The sequence below is a fragment of the Rutidosis leptorrhynchoides genome, chromosome 10 (assembly GCF_046630445.1).
Source record: "Rutidosis leptorrhynchoides isolate AG116_Rl617_1_P2 chromosome 10, CSIRO_AGI_Rlap_v1, whole genome shotgun sequence".
Lineage (NCBI taxonomy): Eukaryota > Viridiplantae > Streptophyta > Magnoliopsida > Asterales > Asteraceae > Rutidosis > Rutidosis leptorrhynchoides.
The window spans coordinates 299,062,293-299,082,740 of record NC_092342.1 but is presented as its reverse complement, the minus strand read 5'-3'; the positions used below and the strand labels follow the sequence as shown (position 1 = coordinate 299,082,740).

General features: G+C 34.4%; 1 protein-coding gene and 1 pseudogene across 1 annotated transcript; one reads left to right on the top strand and one right to left on the bottom strand.

The window, feature by feature from the left end:
- The first annotated feature begins 10,626 nt into the window (after positions 1-10,626).
- LOC139873410 (uncharacterized) lies at positions 10,627-14,456 on the top strand. The gene is made up of 4 exons (XM_071861340.1): positions 10,627-10,756; positions 12,626-13,012; positions 13,103-13,341; positions 14,139-14,456. The coding sequence occupies exons 1-3, from the start codon at positions 10,661-10,663 to the stop codon at positions 13,304-13,306; spliced, it is 687 nt and encodes a 228-aa protein (XP_071717441.1). The 5' UTR covers positions 10,627-10,660; the 3' UTR covers positions 13,307-13,341; positions 14,139-14,456.
- Positions 14,457-15,221: 765 nt separating this feature from the next.
- LOC139873107 (uncharacterized) lies at positions 15,222-18,429 on the bottom strand (annotated as a pseudogene).
- Positions 18,430-20,448: the final 2,019 nt, after the last annotated feature.

Below are 20,448 nucleotides of genomic sequence, written 5' to 3'. Positions count from 1 at the left end.
TGGGCTATTAATGGGCTTTATATTTGTTTAACTAAATGATAGTTTGTTAATGTTAATATAAAGATTTACAATTGGGCGTCCCTATAAATTACCATATACACTCGATCGGACACGATGGGCGGGGTATTTATATGTACGAATAATCGTTCATTTAACCGGACACGGGAATGGATTAATAGCCACTAGAATAATTAAAACAGGGGTGAAATTACATTCAAGGGTAATTGGTGTAATTGTTAACAAAGTAGTAAAACCTTGGTTTACACGCAGTCGATAACCTGGTGTATTCATTAAACAAAGTATTAAAACCTTGTTGCAATTCGAATCCCCAATTAGTTGGAATATTTAACTTCGGGTATAATAATAATTTGACGAGGACACTCGCACTTTATATTTATGACTGATGGACTGTTATGGACAAAAACCAGACGGACATATTAAATAATCCAGGACAAAGGACAATTAACCCATGGGCATAAAACTAAAATCAACACGTCAAACATCATGATTACGGAAGTTTAAATAAGCATAATTCTTTTATTTCATATTTAATTTCCTTTATTTTATATTTAATTGCACTTCTAATTATCGCACTTTTATTTATTGTTATTTAATCGCACTTTTAATTATCGTACTTTTTAATTATCGCAATTTTATTTTATCGCACTTTTATTATTCGCAATTTCATTATCGTTATTTACTTTACGCTTTAAATTAAGTCTTTTATTTATTAGGTTTTAACTGCGACTAAAGTTTTAAAATCGACAAACCGGTCATTAAACGGTAAAAACCCCCCTTTATAATAATAATATTACATATATATATATTTGTATTTTTAATAAAAGTAAACTAATATATCGTTGAGCTTTGTTTAAAGATTTCCCTGTGGAATGAACCGGACTTACTAAAAACTACACTACTGTACGATTAGGTACACTGCCTATAAGTGTTGTAGCAAGGTTTAAGTATATCCATTCTATAAATAAATAAATATCTTGTGTAAAATTGTATCGTATTTAATAGTGTTTTCTGCTAAAATTAATAACTATTTTATATACACCTCGCATAACATCAGACATCCATCTGAAAAAATTTAAAACCCATGAAGGATGCAAAAGCCAAGAAAATCCTAATCACTTCCAGTCGTGCAACCGGAGCAAAAACCTCATCATAGTCAATTTCAGGGATCTGTTGATATCCCTTCACCACCAGTCTAGCTTTGTTTCTGATAACAATACCCTGCTCATCCTTCTTATTTTTCAAAACCCATCGAAGACCATAGGGCACACAACCATGCGGTGGATTGACTAGCTTTCAAACCTTTAAATGTTTGAATTGTAACAGCTCCTCTTGCATTGCACTAACCCACTTGTCAAACTTCAATGCTTCATAAGCATCTTTAGGTTCGAATTGACACACATAACATGAGTGAGCTTGCACAAATATTCTTCCTGACTTATTCAACGTTGAATAAAAAGCTGTTACCACATTCGAACTCTCTGTCTGAACATCTTCTGCTACTGTTGAACTTACACTTGTCATGGGAACTTCTGATGTAGCCGGAACTTCAGATGTAGAAGCTTCATTAGACTTCGCTTGAGGAATACTAATGTGAGGAATGCCTCTTGAATCCACATAATAAACATCAAGACATTTAGGTGGCAGAATAACACGATTGGATCTACGCACACCTCCTGCTTCAGTTGGCGGTTCAGTCACTGTTACAGTAGGTGATTGATTATATAGAGGATTAAGATGTTCCTCAGTCAGTTGCGTTCGACTAACTTCCTCGTCATCTTCCAGCTCACTATCTTCATCTGTATATACTACCCCGTCCTCATTTGAATTAAAATCACCTCTAACACTCTGCGGACTTGGTTGGAAGCTAAAAATCGGATTCTGAACCTGCACTGGAGTAGTGATAACATTCTCAGAAGAGTTTTGAGAATCAAACAATATCTGAGTCAGAACTTCTTCATCTGTAGCATCTGGCGGAAGATTGAAGGAATCAAATAACTTATCATATTCAAACTACCATGTAAATCCTTTACTAACACGAGGTGGAGCATTGCGTTGAATATCAACCTCATAACATTCTTCCACACACTTGGACTCAGTATTATACACCCGTTTGTTCGGATTCCCATATCCTAAGAAGATACCAGAGATCACCTTTGAATTAAATTTTCCTCCAGCGTCTCGTACCAGAATAGTACAAGGTACACCAAAGGGTTCAAAATGTTTAATGTTTGGCTTTCTCTTGTGTAATAGTTCATAACATGTTTTACCATGTCTCTTCACCACCAGAACTTTGTTCATCACGTAGCATGCAGTACTCACGGCTTCACCTCAGAAAACAATTGGAAGACATGCATCAGCAAGCATTGTTCTTGCAATTTCAATTAGAGTCCTATTCTTTCTTTCAGCAACACCGTTTGATTGAGGTGTATAATCAGGACTGAACTGTTGTTGTATCCCCTTCTCATTACAGAACATCAGTATCTGATTGTTCTTAAATTCCGTACCATTATCAGTACGAATCTTTCTAACCTTCAACTTATACAAACTTTCGAGCTTCATAATCAAAACTTTAATATGATCGAAAGTATCTGACTTGTGTTTCAACATCACAACCCACGAGAAACGGGAATATTCATCTGTAACTGCCAAGCAATAAGACTCTCCGGTGAGAGTTTTACAGTTAACTGGACCAAAGAGATCCATGTGCAGCAATTCCAAAGGAATATTAACTGAATGATGCTTCTTGGCAGTATGTGACTTCTTAGTCTGTTTCCCTTGCTTACACAGAAGACAACCTTCAGGAATATGAAAACTCTTAACATTCACACCTTCAACTAATTCATTGTGGACAAGATTATTCATCTTCCTTATACTCAGATGACCCATACGCTTATGCCAGATAATCGACTCCTGTTCAGTAGCTTTAGAAACAAATGCATGATGGCCTGTAGCTGCTTTAACATGAGCCTTACGCATATCAAGGATGTAGAGATCCTTGCACCTAGGAGCCGTCATCAGAATCATGTCTTCCGGAATAACAAACTCTTTTCTTAAAATATAACAAAATTTATCATCAAATGCGATGGTATACTTTTTGTCAGCAACTTGTGAAACTGAAAGCAGATTGTTCGACATCTGCTCTACATAATTAACTTTATCAAAGCTGACGTTCTCATTAGCAATAATACCCTGAGCAGTAATAAATCCTCCTTCACTACCTGCAAAAGAAACTGGTCCTCTATCCACTGTTTTCACATTAGACAGCAAAGACAAGTTCCCTGTCATGTGCCTGGACGCCCTACTATCAACAATCCAAGTACTGCAGCGTGGATTGTAGGCGACCTGCACATTAAAGTAAGAGGATTAGTTAGAAAGGGCCACCCATGCCCTAATGGCAGTGGGTTTCCCATCAACACCAACAACTGGCAACTCCACCCATTGTCCTTTAGATCCAGAAGGACCTTCATGATTTTGAACACCCTTAACTTCTGATTTAGGTTTCCAAACTGTGTTATTCGGTAATGGTTTTCTATAGTAATCATTAGTTTGAAAAACCTTTTTATCATTTGTTTTCACAGAAGAAGAATTAAACACTGTTGAAGGTGATCTCCTATTAAAGAAACGATTTGGACTAAGATCAACCTTCCTTCTGGGTGTCTGTCGAATGGGTCTACAATTCATAGCCCTGTGTCCCAACCTCCCACAATTGAAGCAGTTAACATTATCAACATCATGAGAGTTAAACAATTTGCGTCTAATTGGTGAAAACTGTCTCCTAGGTGGTTCAGTACGTTGTCTAGTCGTAGGGGGTGACGAGACTTGTTGCTTAACAGTCTGTCGATGACCAGACGGAACATACTTGGACACATTACCAGAATTGGAACTCGCACCTGTTGGTGGTTGTTCTACTTTAGGACCTGATTCGTCTATCCTTCCTTTACTGACAAACTTAGGTGACACTCCCTGAGTATTCTTCTTCTTATTCTGTTTTGGAGTCACAGTGCTCTTAGACTGAGCCTTTTGACTTTCAGTCATCTTACTAGCATTAGCAGGATTTTTCAGAATGGTAATCGGTTTAGTGACAAGCTTAAAAGGTTTGCTGTCTTTCTCAGTGTCGATATCAGTATCTGACTCTGTTTCATAGACAATATCTAAAGGTTTCTTTGACTCGACTTCCTTATCAGAACTCTCAACAGGTATTTCTTTAGGCTTACCATATTCTTGTTCTACAACTGGACCCTTACTTTTCTCAACCGGTTTGTTAATATACTCACCTAAAAGTGGTGGGGCAACCTGGTTATAACCTAAACCCTGCTGTTTGGGAGGATTCAAAGTCTGTTTCACACAAGACATCCTCTGCCAATTGTCAATCCTAGCTTTCTCAGACTCGTATTTCAACTTAAATGAATCCCTTTCTGCCTTAAGAGTCTCTATTTGTCCCAAATACATAGTAATCACTTTTCCATCATCTATAACAGTTGATTTTAAGTGACCTACCTGATTTTCTAAAGACTTAATCACATCAACATAGTCTTTCTGTTTATGAAGGTAGAAAAGTGCATCATCATAGTTCTTTTTATTAGTCTGATTCTCCAAACTTAGATTCTTAAGGTCAATTCTAAGCTTAGGACAAGTCTCACATGTAACAGATATCTCATTAAGCTTAGTGATAACACATTCAAGCCTATCAATTTCATGTTCATAACCAATGTATTTAGAACAATTAGAAACTGAGTCAATACATACCTTATCATTACCGGACGTGTTGGCCATGAATGCATAGTCATTTCTTCCAACCTGAGAATCTACATCTGATTCTGATTCTGAATCTGAGCTCGTACTATCTAAGTAATCAGCCTCATAACCTCCTTTACCTTCACATTGATCTGAACAAGCTGGACTCTAAACCGTAACAATCTTCTCATCACCACTTTTAAGATCACAGTTGAGCAAATATTCCAGCTCTTTTCTGAACCAAGTACCAACATGACAACTCATCCCTTTTTCTTCATCAGATGAGTCAGTAGTAAACTCAAGATCTGATAAGTCCTTAGCTTTGCGAAACTTATCATACAACCTATCTTTAATCCTCTTCCTGAAGCAAAATTTCATAAGCTCTTTTGCTCTCTTCAACCTGGCATCACACTTGCACACATAGCATGTGCAATTCGGATTATCCTTACCCGTACAACCTGCATTTTTCCGAACAATTCTTTCCTCTTCAATTTCTGCTTCGCTTTTACCTACAAACACAACGTTAGCTTTTTGTGTATCTACCGAGATGGACCAGTCACATACTTCATCCGCATACGTTGTAGTCAAAGCCTTGGATTGAACAGAACCCGAAGATTCTTTCTCTACAATTACATGTTGTGGTGTAACTGAGATGGTTGTCTGATGAAAAGGATCATGAAAACCAGGCTTGGGTGGTCTCGTGCAAGTTTTCTTAAAGTGACCATATTCATCACAATTGTAGCACCTAACCTTTGACATATCAAAACCAAACTTCGAATCTCGATTTAAACTCAACGATCTTTGTCCTGTTCTCTTCAAGTACTTTCTAGCACGTCTCATAATGCTACCCATACAGTAGAGTATATCCATTCTCTCAAGCTCGTCCTCATCAATCTGATCATAGTCTTCATTTTCAAGATGACTATTAAGCGCTTGTCCACCAATCATATCATTGTATGAGTTAACAACAATAGCTGCCAATGCCATATCTTCCTGAATAGATTCGCGAGATCTCTTCTTGATATTCTCAGTTTGAAACACAGGAGTCTGAGTCTGAGTCTGAGTCTGTTGAATCAGAGAATCTTCAATCATCTTAATTGTAGAATTTTGAGCTTGTAATTTAGCATTAAAGTAGCCGGACTGAGACGATGGTGCAGCATTTGTGAAGCATTGGCTGATATGTATGTTGTCTGTAGTGGAGCATGAGTACCAGAAGATGAAGCTAAAGTTGATGCAGCAGCAGCTACAGAACCAAGTCTCTTTCTCTTTGCTTCATCCTGAATGTCTTTCTCCATCAACTTCGAAGTAAACGCTGTTAGTGTCAACGGACAACCTGAAGAACTGTACCTGTTCTGAATCTTTTCTATCTCATGATCCCACTTTTCTGGAAGTCCATCTTTCAACACCCTTACTGCCTTTTCATCAGGCACCTCAATCCCATAATCTGCCATCTCTGCAACCAATAATCGATATCTTTCCAAAGTCTGTCCTAGAGATTCTGATGAAAGAGCTTCAAACACCCTCCATTCATCCTTCAAAACCTTACCCTTAGTCGCACGATAAGTAGCTGTTCCTTCTGTTGCTGATTGAAGAGCCAACCAGATAGTATACGATGTCTTGTTTCGGTTCTTAAATTGCTGAAAAATCTCCTTTGACGACGCTTGGGTTAGCTGAGCATAACATCTACACTCAAGATTGTACTCTTCACGCTCTGTGGGACTAAACTGTGAAGTTTCTTTGGGTTCACCATCTGCTCCGTATGGCCATACATACGGATTCTCAATACATTCCCAAAGTCTAGAGTCGACACCGTTTAAGTAAATAACAAACCTAACTTTCCAGTCCAAGAAGTTCTTAAGGTTGTCAAGTCTAGGTACTTTATTCGAAGAACCAGATTCACTTTCATTCAGTAATAGCTTTTGTAGTCCATGTGCAATAACTAATGCACTGTATTCATTCATCACTTGTTCGCTTGTGTCAGACATTTTAACTGATTAAGATTGATTAAGATTAATTTAAATATAATTATAAGATTCTGTCTCAAAAGAGGATCGGCCGAAGGACAAGACAATCGGTCGGAGGTCTGTGACGATCGGTTGGAGGTCTATGACAATCGGTCGGAGGTCTATGACTAACGGCCGATGGTGTAGACTTTGTAACTGAATCTTAGAATTATGACCGTCGGTCGATGGAAGATACTATCGGCCGATGGTAGGTGAGGATCGGTCGATGGTCAAGAGACAAACGGTCGATGGTAAAGACAAACGATTCTATGTTATGAAAGACTATCCTTCGGTTCAATAAGAGACGATCGGTCGATTGTGTATGACGAACGGTCGAGGGTCGGGACGAACGGTCGATGGTCAGAGACGATCGGTCGAGGGTAGTTCTTACGAATTCTGGGCAGAAAAAGCTAGGGTTTTCGATAAAAACTTCAATTTTGATCGATTTTGACGTTCTAGACTTAAACAAAACCGGTAGAAACTTCAGAAAAACACCCAGTAACAATAATAAACACAAAAACACAAGAATTAAACGTAAAAAACTCAACTTTTACTCAAAAACCCGTTTAGACCAAAAACCCTAAAACAAAAACACTTGATTCGACTCAAAAACGTTTTGATCAGGAAGCCACAGCTCTGATACCACTTTGTAGACGTTATTTGGATCTTAGATCAAACGTAAAACCTAGGTTAAAGGCGGAAAACAATAACTAGGGTGAATCGAATACGAGTTTCACTTTCGGGATCAATCTAACCAACAATATGTTGATATAATCGACGCCTAGATGTTTGTATTCGGTTGGGGTTTGGTCTGGGACTGTAATCACAGAGAATTACGATGGCTAAAGGGTATTGAGTGTGTAACCTAACAATGAAACCCAAAACCCGTATTTATATATAATCACAGTGACCATCGGCCGGTGGTCTGGGACCTACGGCCGATGGTGATAGTCCCTCGACCGATGGTCTCTACCATCGGTCGATGGTCTGAGCAGCCAACCAAACTGCTCGAACCATTTCACGTCATTATATTAAACAATCCAAACACAATGTATTAATGACGTAGTCCTTACACGACTGAAATAGAAAATACAATACGAATAGAACTCATTACAAAATAGAACTTGGGATTATGCACCAACAGAGGGTGTAAAAGAGTAGATATGTTGTGATTTAATGGTTGGATGAAGAACTAAATCAACTGCCTCAATGAGCAGGTACCATCAAGAACTCATATGCTAATTTCATTATTTGCATACACATTTCCAGCTTCTGATTCATTACCATCTCTTTTCTACAATTTTTAGCATCGTAATCATTCACTTGAACTCTGAGTATCACTATATATGAATATCTGCCTATTTTTTTTATTAATATTATATTAAATGTATTTATAACACAAGTATGTGTCATATATATATGTAGTGTGTGGCAATGGGCAACCTAAAATTAATATATGGCTTTTGAAACTCATGAATGGACACCATATGTCCATATACATGTTTCATCAATCCATATACCGTTTATTTTATGAACTTTGTGTACTATATTGTGGATAAACATGGGATGCATTTGGTGGAAATAAATAAACAATGCATGCATAAACGCGGGTAAATAAATAAGATTGAAGAAGAAAATCATTTCCATTCAGATGCATGCGACTTAACCGAGATCCGACACCACCCTTCTCCTTGACCACCAAATGATATGTTGTTAATGGGATTAACACCGAGATCGCGAGGATATCTCATATATGTACTCAAACTACCAAGCTGTTTAAATAAACAAGGAATATTGCCATTATTTTCTTAGGGCGCGTTTGATATCAATATTACAGTAATATTGTTTCTGTTTATTTGTTGCACGATTTTCTACCAGTATTGATAAAGAGAATATGAAATGATTTCTCAAATTAAAAAAATATATGAATACTAGTGAAATGACCCGTGAAACTACGAGTTTGTTTAAACGAAACAGTTTAATGATATGTTTTAGGTATTAAGTGAACGTAAATGCTAAAGTTATTTAGTTTAATGACCCGTGGAACCACAGAGTTCGACTAAAAAACTCGTCAGCTAAACATTTTATCAAACACCTAAAATGCATATTAAACAATCTACATCCAATCATAACAGATAATATTGGTTGTCATTTTATTTTAAAAGTCTAAATTAAAATATAAATTTAGAATTTGTTTTCTTTTGTCTAGCTTTTATACCTTTTTGTACTCAATTCAAAATAATTAATTAAAATAATTCAAAATTATTTAATTTTAATAATTAAAATTATTATTAATAAGATTTAATAATAATAATTAATTAATAAGATTTAACTTTAATTCAAAATTATTTAGATTAATGATATCACCAACCATGTTTAGATTTTTTTTCTTTTTCTTTTTAATTTTTTCTTAATAAAGGAATTAGCCTAATAATGACATCATCATTATAGGATTTAATATTAACTGTAGATAGATGATAAAACACTTCAAATTATATGACTAATTTCAAATATCAAATACCTATAATATAGAAAACATTTCTAAAAATTAAAAAATACAGTTTCTTTAACATTTTTTATACCATGTGAACTCTTAAAGGGGTATAGACTAATAGACTATAGAGAGTCCTGGCTTCCCCAAAGTTTTAAAATTTTGAGGTATTAATGTAAATTTCTTGATGGATTTAAAGTAAATCTAGAATAAATCTAGAATTTAATCACTTCAGCCCCGCTAAAGTTTAATCGGCTAACTTTATTGCATCAAACAAATATGTTCAAAGTTGTACCATTAGTGTTTATTCTCAGGTCTTTAACAAGTCTTTCGCTGTGGCTCTTTGCTCAAGATGTTGCATGGTGTCGCCATGCATTTGTTTAAAAGAATAATTACATTCAAAATCGTTGTTATGTAATATATTGTTATGTCATATGTGTACCATTTGTGAAACTTATGTATTAAGGGGATCATATATCTAATGATCACCCATCGGTTGGAATTTTGGTAGGAGTATTAGGAAATTCGAAAATTAATCAAATTGTACTTTATACATTTAAATATTAAATTTAAAAAATTATACGTGTAAATATACAAGAAAACCATAAAAATAAACATAAATTTTAACATAATTGTTCAAAATTGTTCATTTTATTCAAAAACATTAAAGTTCTAGTTTAAATTCATGTAAAATGTTGACCAATTTAGACTTTACCGACTTTTATTATCAAATTCGATTTTGACCCATCAATCAACGTTGAACGATTAATTAAAAGTATTTTGAAAAATCGAAACGGATTACTCTTAAAATGAGTAAACGATGATTAATCGGCGAGTAATCGGAATTTTTTTACAATAATCATTTAATAAAGTATACAGATAGGTGTACAAGTAATAAAAAAAAACATCGAATCAAAGTATCGGTACCAATGATTGTATTTGTATTTTCAGTATTATAGGCTGGTCTTTTTTTCTTTTTTTTTTTGGCAAAAGAACAAAAACTATTATAAAATCAAACCGAGATACAAAAGGGACTCCACAAAAAGGCTCGATACCAGTAAACAAAACCAAAAAGTTAACTAAAATCGAGCTTTTACGTGTAAAAAAACTAAAAACAACAATAAAGACTACCGAAGCTAGAAAACAAACCGACTATGACAAAAATAGGCTGGTCTTTCTTACATTTCTTTTCTCAGTAATTGGTGTAATGTCTTTTGTTTTGTTTATGTTTATATATTTTTTGAAGTGAGCAGAAAAATACTCATTTTGTTGTTTTTAGCGTTAATCCTTAATATTCTAAACTATAAGGACCTAAACAAAAAACTATGAAACTTTATGGAGCAAAGTGAAATTAGCTCAAAGATTAGACATCCTAAAATCAGAAGTAGCAGAGCGAGAAACCCTTGCAAAAATGGCGTCCGTTTTCTGTCTGAATCCATCGACATGCTTACAAACTTCATCTCGCATAACTCTTCAGCTTAATTCTCCGTCTGTAACGGCGTTTAAGGTACGTCCGTAACTGTTGATTTACTGAATTTTGCGAGGTATTCTAATTATTTTCCGTCGTCTGTTAATTACATTTTTAGGTTTTAATTTTTTCAATTTAAGGTATGATCAATTTAGAATTAAATATATGGTGTTGTTTGATCAAGTATAATGAAAACATGTTATAATGCAAGTTACTGGAAGAAAAAAGGTTTTAGAATTAATATTAACAAAATAGATTAACTGAACTTATAGTTTGACCTGCAATGCTAAACCTTTATGTATTACATAGCTTTGAATTCTTAGGTTTTGGAGGGAGTTATTGGTGTGATTATTCAAGGATAACTATTGCTCTGAGAGAAGCTAATAAAATGTGCAGAAAATTCATATCAAGATATAAACTTTAAACATCGATGTAATAAAAGAAACGATTATTAGCTTATGCTCGGTGACACATGCAGTCGGCTCTATTTTTAAGTCAACAGCAAGCGTCGATTTATTGGCGACTTGATTGCAGTACTATAGAGCCTAAATTGAATTACAGACAGGATTTAAAACCCATGGAAATTTGATTCTACCATTTTCATGGCGTCTCAATTTTATTTTTAATATATTTCTACTATTTTTAAAAAAAAAAAAAAAAATTCCTACTTATTGGCCGGAGTTCCACTCGAAAGCAATCTCTTTATCCGTCGAATAGAGAGAGGGATGACTTTCTCTACTTTTGAGAGTGTTTTCACTCTGGGTGGAGAAATGACTTGTTTTTATTCTCGGATAGGAGAAGGATTGTCTACATCTCACCTCCCCCATACACCACTCATGTGGTATTGGGTTTTGTTGTTGTTGTTGTTGTTGCTCGGTGACACATGCAATGCAAACCATAGTCCATATATCTTATCTAAAGATACAATCTGACATGAATATTAAGTCGCTAATTGACTCGGGGAGCTTTCGAACCCCATTTCATACAAGCATTATTTTGATGGATTTCCTAAAGGGGAAGAGATTGGTGTTTTCATTCATGAAATTGCAAGTATATGCTCTTAAGAACTATGTTCTCAAAAAAGTCAAATTCCAATACTTGACAAAGGAGTAGGAAAATTTGTTACCTTGACATGCCTGGATTTTTCTAACTCACCAATCATGGTGAATCGACTTTGAAGTAAATTATGCTGACTGATCACAAAATGCCTCTGTGGTCTCGTGTTCTCTATCACACACCCTAAATATATTCGGTCAGCTAGTTTTTGATTGTTGTGTCTATTCCAGTTTGGTTCAAGTGGAACGACATTTCTTAAAATCTTTTCTGATAACTATTCTCATTGTCGGTGAGTATTTATCCATCTTCGTCCAAATATCACACTTTGTACAATTCTGAAAATTTTGGCTGAAATATTCAGTAATCATCTCTTCCATGTTTATGGTAATCCACAAGTCTTACGCATCACAGTCAATCTGGAAATTTTGGATATTTGAAATGGTGTCTTTTGCATTATAAATTAGAAAGGGTTTGATTATATTCATCTATTGTCAGTCATATCTTTTTCTATGGTTTTGCTCATCATTTGATTGTAGTTCTTGCATTAGATTTTACTCTAAGCGTAATTTTTCTTTATAAATCAGAATGCCCTTTTGGGTACACAAATAATTTATGATAAAGTTATACATGCTAAAGCAGAGCTTGGAGAATGTAGTACTCCCTTTTTTCATTTTAACAATATATGCTTTGATTTTGACATCAAACATATGACTTTCAAAACTAAAATTAAAACGGATTATGTTTGTGAAGAAGAGATTGATAAAAATATGTGTTCTCTGTGATGTGCATCCATTATACTTGCACACATTTCTTTGGCTTAACCGGCCTAACCAAGCTCTTTTTATGGCACAGGGTTGGTCACATCAATCGTATGGAAAAACCCATTCAAAGATATTGTGTACAAGTAATATGAAAGCGTCACAACCAGACAAACATGGAAAGTCAAAGTTTGACCTTTTAATAAACAAGGCAACAAAACTGTGGGATAGTTCTCCCCAGGAAGTCAAAAGCTTCCCCTGGACCCGAACCTTGGAGAATTTTACACAACTTATAATCGACATTGTATTGGTAGTCATCCAATACTTATACGTACCTGTAATGGCAATTACTTCTGTTAGCGAAATGTCGTATTGTGCTCATGAAAGGAAGCTAGTTTTGATCCCTCTTCCGATACTTATCGGTGGTGTTGTAGCTGGGGTGTTGAGAGACAGAGCTTTAAAATTATCTCCATTTTTAAAGGTAAATTAAAGGCTAATTAATTGTCCTTCAATGCCATAATTATTTTTTTAAATTCCTCATTGTGGTTTAAACTTTGTTTTCTTGTCTCAGGATGCAAAAGTTCCTTGGCATTTGTATGTTAATTTGGTTTTTTTCACGTTGATCAAATTGCCGGGTCCGTATTATCCTTATTGGGGACGCATTTTCATTCCACACTTTGCAAATGGAGGATTGTTTAGGACTCTATGGTTTCTGTACTTATGGTACAGGAAGCCTAGGAAGGGTGTGCACGCTGATCATGAACCTAGAGCGTAAGTGTATGGCGTCATTACGTCAAATATTCCAAAGAGGTAAGACTTTTACATCCAGCAAGATATATAAAAGGACTCATACTTAGACTCATGCTACGAACTTTTTTAAGATTTCCCATTTGAACTTGGCTTTTATTGTATCACTTGGTGAAACTCAATGCCATGCTCATTTGCTCTACTTTTAGCTATTATGTATATATGTACGTATATTATATAGTTTATGTGTAGTGTGTAAATATTTAAAGATGGACATGTACATAGTCCAAGTGTTAATAAAGCAAGGTACTCGTCCCATTGTATGTCAATGCATACTGTATAGGCTTATAGTGTACACGTGTAGTCGTGTACCTACCCACTTTATAGTTTATTCGTATGTATCTAAGATTAAAATTTAATATTTTTTACCGGTAGAAGTTTTGGATAACTAGTATATTAATTGTTGAAACTGATCAGTGTGTGTGCATTCATATAGAAGGATATGCTGAAATTGGTCCTGATATATTTTTTATTGTAACTCTAATAGAAAGTTGCATCCATAGTTGATCACAACTAATTACAGTATCGTCTTGGTGTATTGTAATAAATGAATGACAACTAAATACAGCATCCATAGTTGATGTGTAATAAATGAAGAAATATTAAAGCCTCTTTTTATCATATTATTCTTGTTGCTTTTAATAGTAAAATGTAGTAAATAAGACAGAAGAAGTCTTCTAAGCTTAGTAATACTTTCATGCCATTTTTTTTCCTTTCCCTTTGTTGTTATTTTGAATTTATATAACTGTTCTTCCTTGCCTTTGATAGTTATTGATACTTGAATTTTTTGGTTGGTACAGATCGTATCATCTATATCGTATTTCCATTAACTGGTCACTCCAACCATGAAAGACAAGTCAAGTTTTGTAGGCCGGATTGTTTTATTAAGAATAAGTACGGGCAAACTGGGAGGTCTTCTCAGGCGAAGCACTTTCTACTGGTAACATCACATTTTTGTTACATTAGTAGGGTAGTTTAGGGCATTATACAGCATTATCGGGATCCTAGTTTCTTTAAGAGATGGTGTTTACTTGTGCCTTCGATGTTAGTGTGTATTTGTAGAAGGATCTTTATTTGTTTTTGTACAACTCTTAATTCAGTAAGTAAATTTGTTGTTTCTTTGTCACTTAATCTGAAATTTGGTCTGTTTCTAGGAGATATAGAAATCAGACACCCCTCCAGAAACATCGAATGCTTTTTTGTAAATATTTTGATAAGATAGTTTGGTATCCAAACTGTAAAGAGGCAAATGAAAACAGAGAAAAAAAAAAAAAAAAAAAAAAAAAAAAAAGTCCATTAGTGAAAAACAATTTTGTTAGTCCGACCCTATGGGTTTAAGTAACAACAATATGAAAAATTCTCTACAAAATTGTATTCATATTCAGACAACGAAAACCTTGGGCTGAACGTCACGGAACACCCCACTAATGGCGTTGTGGAAGGTTGTGGGTGACATCTGTATTACACTGCGTTACAAGTGCTCTAACACATAACGAGTTTAAAATAAATAAATAAATAAATAAATAAATAAATAAAAATACTATTTTAGAATAAATTGTGTTACAATGATACTCGGGGTTTTTATATCTGAAGGGTGAAAAAACTTATTTATCATAAAACCAGTTCTTTCTTACACAATACAAGTTGTTTACCAAATGAAAATCAACTCTGTATAATTAACTTCGTAGATTTTATTGCAGTTATAACCGATTTACAATTATTATAAAATCTCAAGTTTCATTAACAATTTAGAAGACCTTGCACTTTCGAACACTCAAATTTGCAAGTCTTAAAGTACAGTTCCATTAACAAATGCTAACGAACCAGCATATAAAAAAGGAAAATACATCAAACCAAAAGTAGAAGTTATAGATCAACATCGAAGCATGATATGAGTACAACATAACGATGATCCCGTGACACAGTACACACAGGAACTAAGAATCATGAAAATAATGAGTGAAATTGGTAACTTTTGTCAATGATGTTAATGTTAATCAAAAAGTAGAAAGCACCATTGATCAACTCGTTAGTATTCTTTGATATCGTATATTTACACTTTCTGAAACACAATGAGAACAAAATCCACAAAAACCGGTTTAGCTCATCGATAAACCATCTAGCTATTCCTTTTCCTTGATGAAATGAGTTGTCAAAAGCTTTGAAACCGTGAACCCAATGAATGTGTCGACTTTAAATAGTTCTTTTAGCTTATCGTCACACAAAATCCTTCTTTTGTCAGATGGATCCTGCAAAAAAAAAAAAAAAAAAAAAAAAAAAGAAAAAAACATGAGCAACTCACTTAAACAATAGTTGTACCAACAATAGGATTTTAATTCATAGATGGGAGTAGTAACATTGTTAGAAATAACTAGATACATATGACCAGAATTTTGATAGCAAAAAAGTATGTGACAAATTATTCTCCTTATTAAATTATGATTAGAAGTGTATATAGTGTATACCTCGAGTCATCAATTTTGTAAATACACAACAACAAAAAAATACCTGATTCCACGAAATAATTAAAATGAGCACCTGAAGTTTATTTTTCTTGATATATTCCCACATTCGTTTCACAACTTCAGCACGAGATAGCTCATTTTCACCCGTGCCCAAGAATTGCACCAGCTCTCCTGATATTGGCTTTGGAGAAGCAAATCCCGAACCCTTTGCTTTTTGCCGCTTTCCCGTCTCCTCCGGCTCATCTTCATCTGTTAAAACAAGTATGAAAAAATCAGTAATACTTCTAGAAAAAATGACCATGTATTTCTAAATAAATCCTCAATTCAAAAATATATGACCTTCTTTGGCTCGCTTATTCTGCTTGGGTTTCTCATTCTTGGGCTTCTCATGCTTGGGCTTCTCATTCTTGGGCTTCTCATTCTTGGGCTTGTCAGAAGGCTCTTCTCTAGCTGCAAATTAAGACAATACAATGTTTGTTCATCTCACAGAATATGATATTCCATGCAACAAAACATGAATCAACAATCGAAAATTAGTTTTTTCCAAACATATATTTCAACTGTCATTATCATAGATTGTATAACCGCATATGGTTCAGACTTCAGAGTGTCGGTTTTAATAACTTATTCACATGACTAGATTAACTATTCTATATATCACAAGCCTTTTTCTTTAGATACTCATTAGTATAACAAAATCTTTGAACTACTGTGACTACATGTGCTTTCAAGAAAGAAAATTTTTGACTACAGGTCTAAATGGTGATAAACAGATAAAGCTAATACCATATTCCTCGTCAATTGGCCATATATGTTTGGTAAGTGCTTTATTCATTTGAAACATATCGATCGTCTTGACACGAAAAATTTCATGCAACATGTCATCACATAGTATCTTTCGCTTGTTCTGTGGATTTTGCAAGTCTTTTTCTTTGATATAAGCCCATATTCTCTTGACAACCTGAAGCAATAAACAAGAACAGCGCAGTTGAGATACTAACATTTAAGAAGCATATATACGTGTTGCAACTTGCAAGTATATTGTAATGTACCTCAGTTCGGGCCAACTCGGGCTCTCCGATAAGCTTTTGAAGTTGGGGAGAAAGTGCACATGGTTTGCTAAAACCCCTTCCCTTTTTCTTTGCATCTGGAGTTGACTTGTTGTGCTTACTTGATAACAAAACAATAAAGCTGAATTAGTTAAGAATATTATTCAGAAATATAAGGATATAAACACCGCAGAATCAATTAATTTACTCGAATAGCAAACAGCTAAACAAAGCAATATCGAAAGTTTCACGAACAATTTTATATTTGCATAAAATAAAAACATTCCACATAAAATAAGAAGTTCGGCATAAAACCAAAATAATACAAAAAAATAATCCAAATCATATTATTCTAAATCTTTTTGTGCTACAATCTCTGCAAATCCTCAAATCCACCAAGATGTATGTATTAAACCAGTAAAATGATAACAAGAAAAGTATTAATATGTGCTCTAGTTTCCATATTAGAAGATAACAAATAATTCTCCTCGTATACATTTATTTAATAGTCCACTAGTAATGACTCGACTGCAAACAAACATTATGAATATAGAAATGCCTAAGTGTATCGGTGTATAAACCTCGCCATTAAACATACCCAGGAATTCGGTTTAAGTTAATATAAGAATCACTTATTGCATAACAGAGAGCAAAGGTGAACATATCAGGTAACTTGTCTAAACTAGTAAACTTATGTAACTGGGATATTAGCTGCTGCAGTCCTGCAGTATAGTTAAGTGTCTAGTGAAGGTGACTTTTATGGGCCAATTAGCTCAGTATAAACCTTGCATTCATTTAGCTATACATCCTTATCCACAAATGACCATTTTTGTAAGATTCATCAATCAACCTTATCTTGTCTATAAGTCCACCTATCTTTACTAGCATCCACTAGTTTATACACTTGACAATTAACAAAATTCCAGATATAACCTAATCCAAATCCATATAAAAGCATGGTTCTTTAAATAAGATTCCAAGATTATTGCTTAATTGACTCCACATTTTGACTAACTACAAATATAATCAATATCCACCAATGTCACATTATAACCTAGAAATATTATTAGGGCATCCAATTTAATTAATATCCAATAAATTAACCATTAAATTAAACAATAGTATCAACAACAAAACACATATATACATACATATATAGTTATATACACTCACTTATTAGTCTTGATATCCTCCTCCTCCTCCTCTGCATCAATTTCTTCATCATCAGAAGCACTTGCATCATTATCAATCACATTTTCTGATTCTTCATCCTCCTTCTCCTCCTCCTTGTGATAGTGAGATTGAAGGTATAAATCGATTTGGTGTCTAATAAAGGGTTTTTTATCAGATAAATCAATACCTAAATCTTGTTCAAGTCTCCGGCGAACGGTGGCAGCGGTGGCGGTATCGAGGTCGGATGTTTGTAGGACATGGTGAAGATGTTGCAAAAGCTCTGAATCAGTCAACATTTTGGATTTTGTGAATGGAATAAGTGTTTGGCATGCAAATGAAGCAAACAATGGAAATCGTAAGAAAGAAAGAAAGGGAGGTTGTGTTGCGTGTGTACGAAATGAAACTAGGTTAAGTGGGGGGTATTTTTTAACACTGGAAATGGTACCCTTTAATAAGATTAAGATAGTACTCGAATCTGTTTATTTATTTATTTATTTTTTTTATTTTTTTTTTTTTGCCTTCATGTATTTCGTGTGTGATTTTTATTTTAATTTCTGAGCCCTGAGAGCCCTACAAGGTTGAAAAAGATGCGAGATGGGTCGAGACAGTCAGAATCTTAAAATGTCGATACGAAGTAGAGACAGCTGCCGAGACGGACATTGACTGAAGTTGGCAAATTTGTACATATAATCGCTATTATCATTGATATAATACAAAAAAGTAACACTAAAGTACGTCAGATTTTAGATGATTTGATCGGCATTTGACCGATTTTAACCGAATTTTTTACTTTTGACCGGCGTTGACCCGACATTTCTCGCATTTGACTCTACTTCTGACCGGCGTTGACCGGACATTTCTCGCATTTGACTCTACTTTTGACCGGCGTTGACCGGACATTTCTCGCATTTGACTCGACATTTAGAACCGGCGTTGACCTGACATTTCCTCACATTTGACCTGACATTTCTCGCATTTGACCCGAATTTTGACCGTTGACTGACTTATTAGAAAACAATGCGGTGTCGATACAGCCTAGTTACCAAAACCCGCACACATGCGTCACAATGGGCGCAACGGACGTCGTTACAGTGGCCCTAGGCTTTAAGAACTTACATTAAGTATTGTATATAACAATTATTGATTATTTGTTAAATTTGTGATTATCAAATATTCAAATTGTATTGTATAATACTTTAAATCGTAACGTGTTAATGGGACGTTGAGCATCTAAGTTGGCGCTCCATGACGCATGTTACAAGATGTTGTGATGGAGCGTAGGGCAATATTCAACACTAATATAAACTATATTTTTTCCTGTGTGGCAAAATTGATTAGCGAGTTGAGTATGACCTTTAATAAAACATAAACTTTTTTCATTATAGATAAATCTCATTTCAATAATTTAGCACACAACATTCTTATAGAGATTTCTCTCAAGTTACTCTATACTTTACCACTTACAAATGGATAAAAATCAAGTTCTTAAAGCAAAGTAAATGCTTGATTTCATTCTAGATTCGGATTCGAAAGATGAAGACAAAAGTCAATGCTTATACTTGCACACGAAGCCGGTCAATCTTCAAGATAAGTTATCCCACAAACTTATATTTTAAGGGATCGTGAAGGTATCACAAAACGATTATGGGATGAAATACGAACTTTGCTTGATTAACATATTATTCAAAGTGTCTTCAAGAGTCACGATCGCTTTTATTATAGAAATAGAAAGACTAAGCCACGGACGATAACCACCTAGATGAATCATTCGACTGTAAATAGCAAACGCTTCATCTAAACAACCACAATTCAACGAACTAAGATAACATAGGATTAAAATATGAAAAGTGAATTTTGTAGGGACTAATTCATGTTTGATTATATCATCAAATATCACCCCACATTTCAAATACTTAAGCTCCTACCCCATGTAATCTGCTTAACTTAGTAGCCAGAGAGAAATAAAATCGGAACCAATGTTTTTGCATAATCCATTTGTACATCTAGAATAAACCTACCAAATAACATCACCTCTAATCACAATATTTTTTTTTTACCGGAGTAGTGCTAAACAAACACAAATATTTTTTGTTTAAAAAATCCAGTTTTCTTAAGAAAGAAAGGAAGGAAGTTGATCCTTTCGATTTTAAAGGAAAGATTGAAAACGAAACATATAAACTCTTGGGTTACTTCCTCTATCAACAATTGATTTGGAGTACTAAGGTTGTATTTCTGTTTCTATGAATGCTTATATAAGGACGAGAAGGAAAAAAAAAAGTCTCACAAAAAAACTTTATAGAACAAAAGTCATTAATTAAAAGTTGGAGGGTCTTATATGAATATTATTTATTTACAAGGGCTTAAAAGAATGTATTCTTTCTTTACTGAAATAGGAAGATCAAGTTCTAGGGTTCAGTTTGATC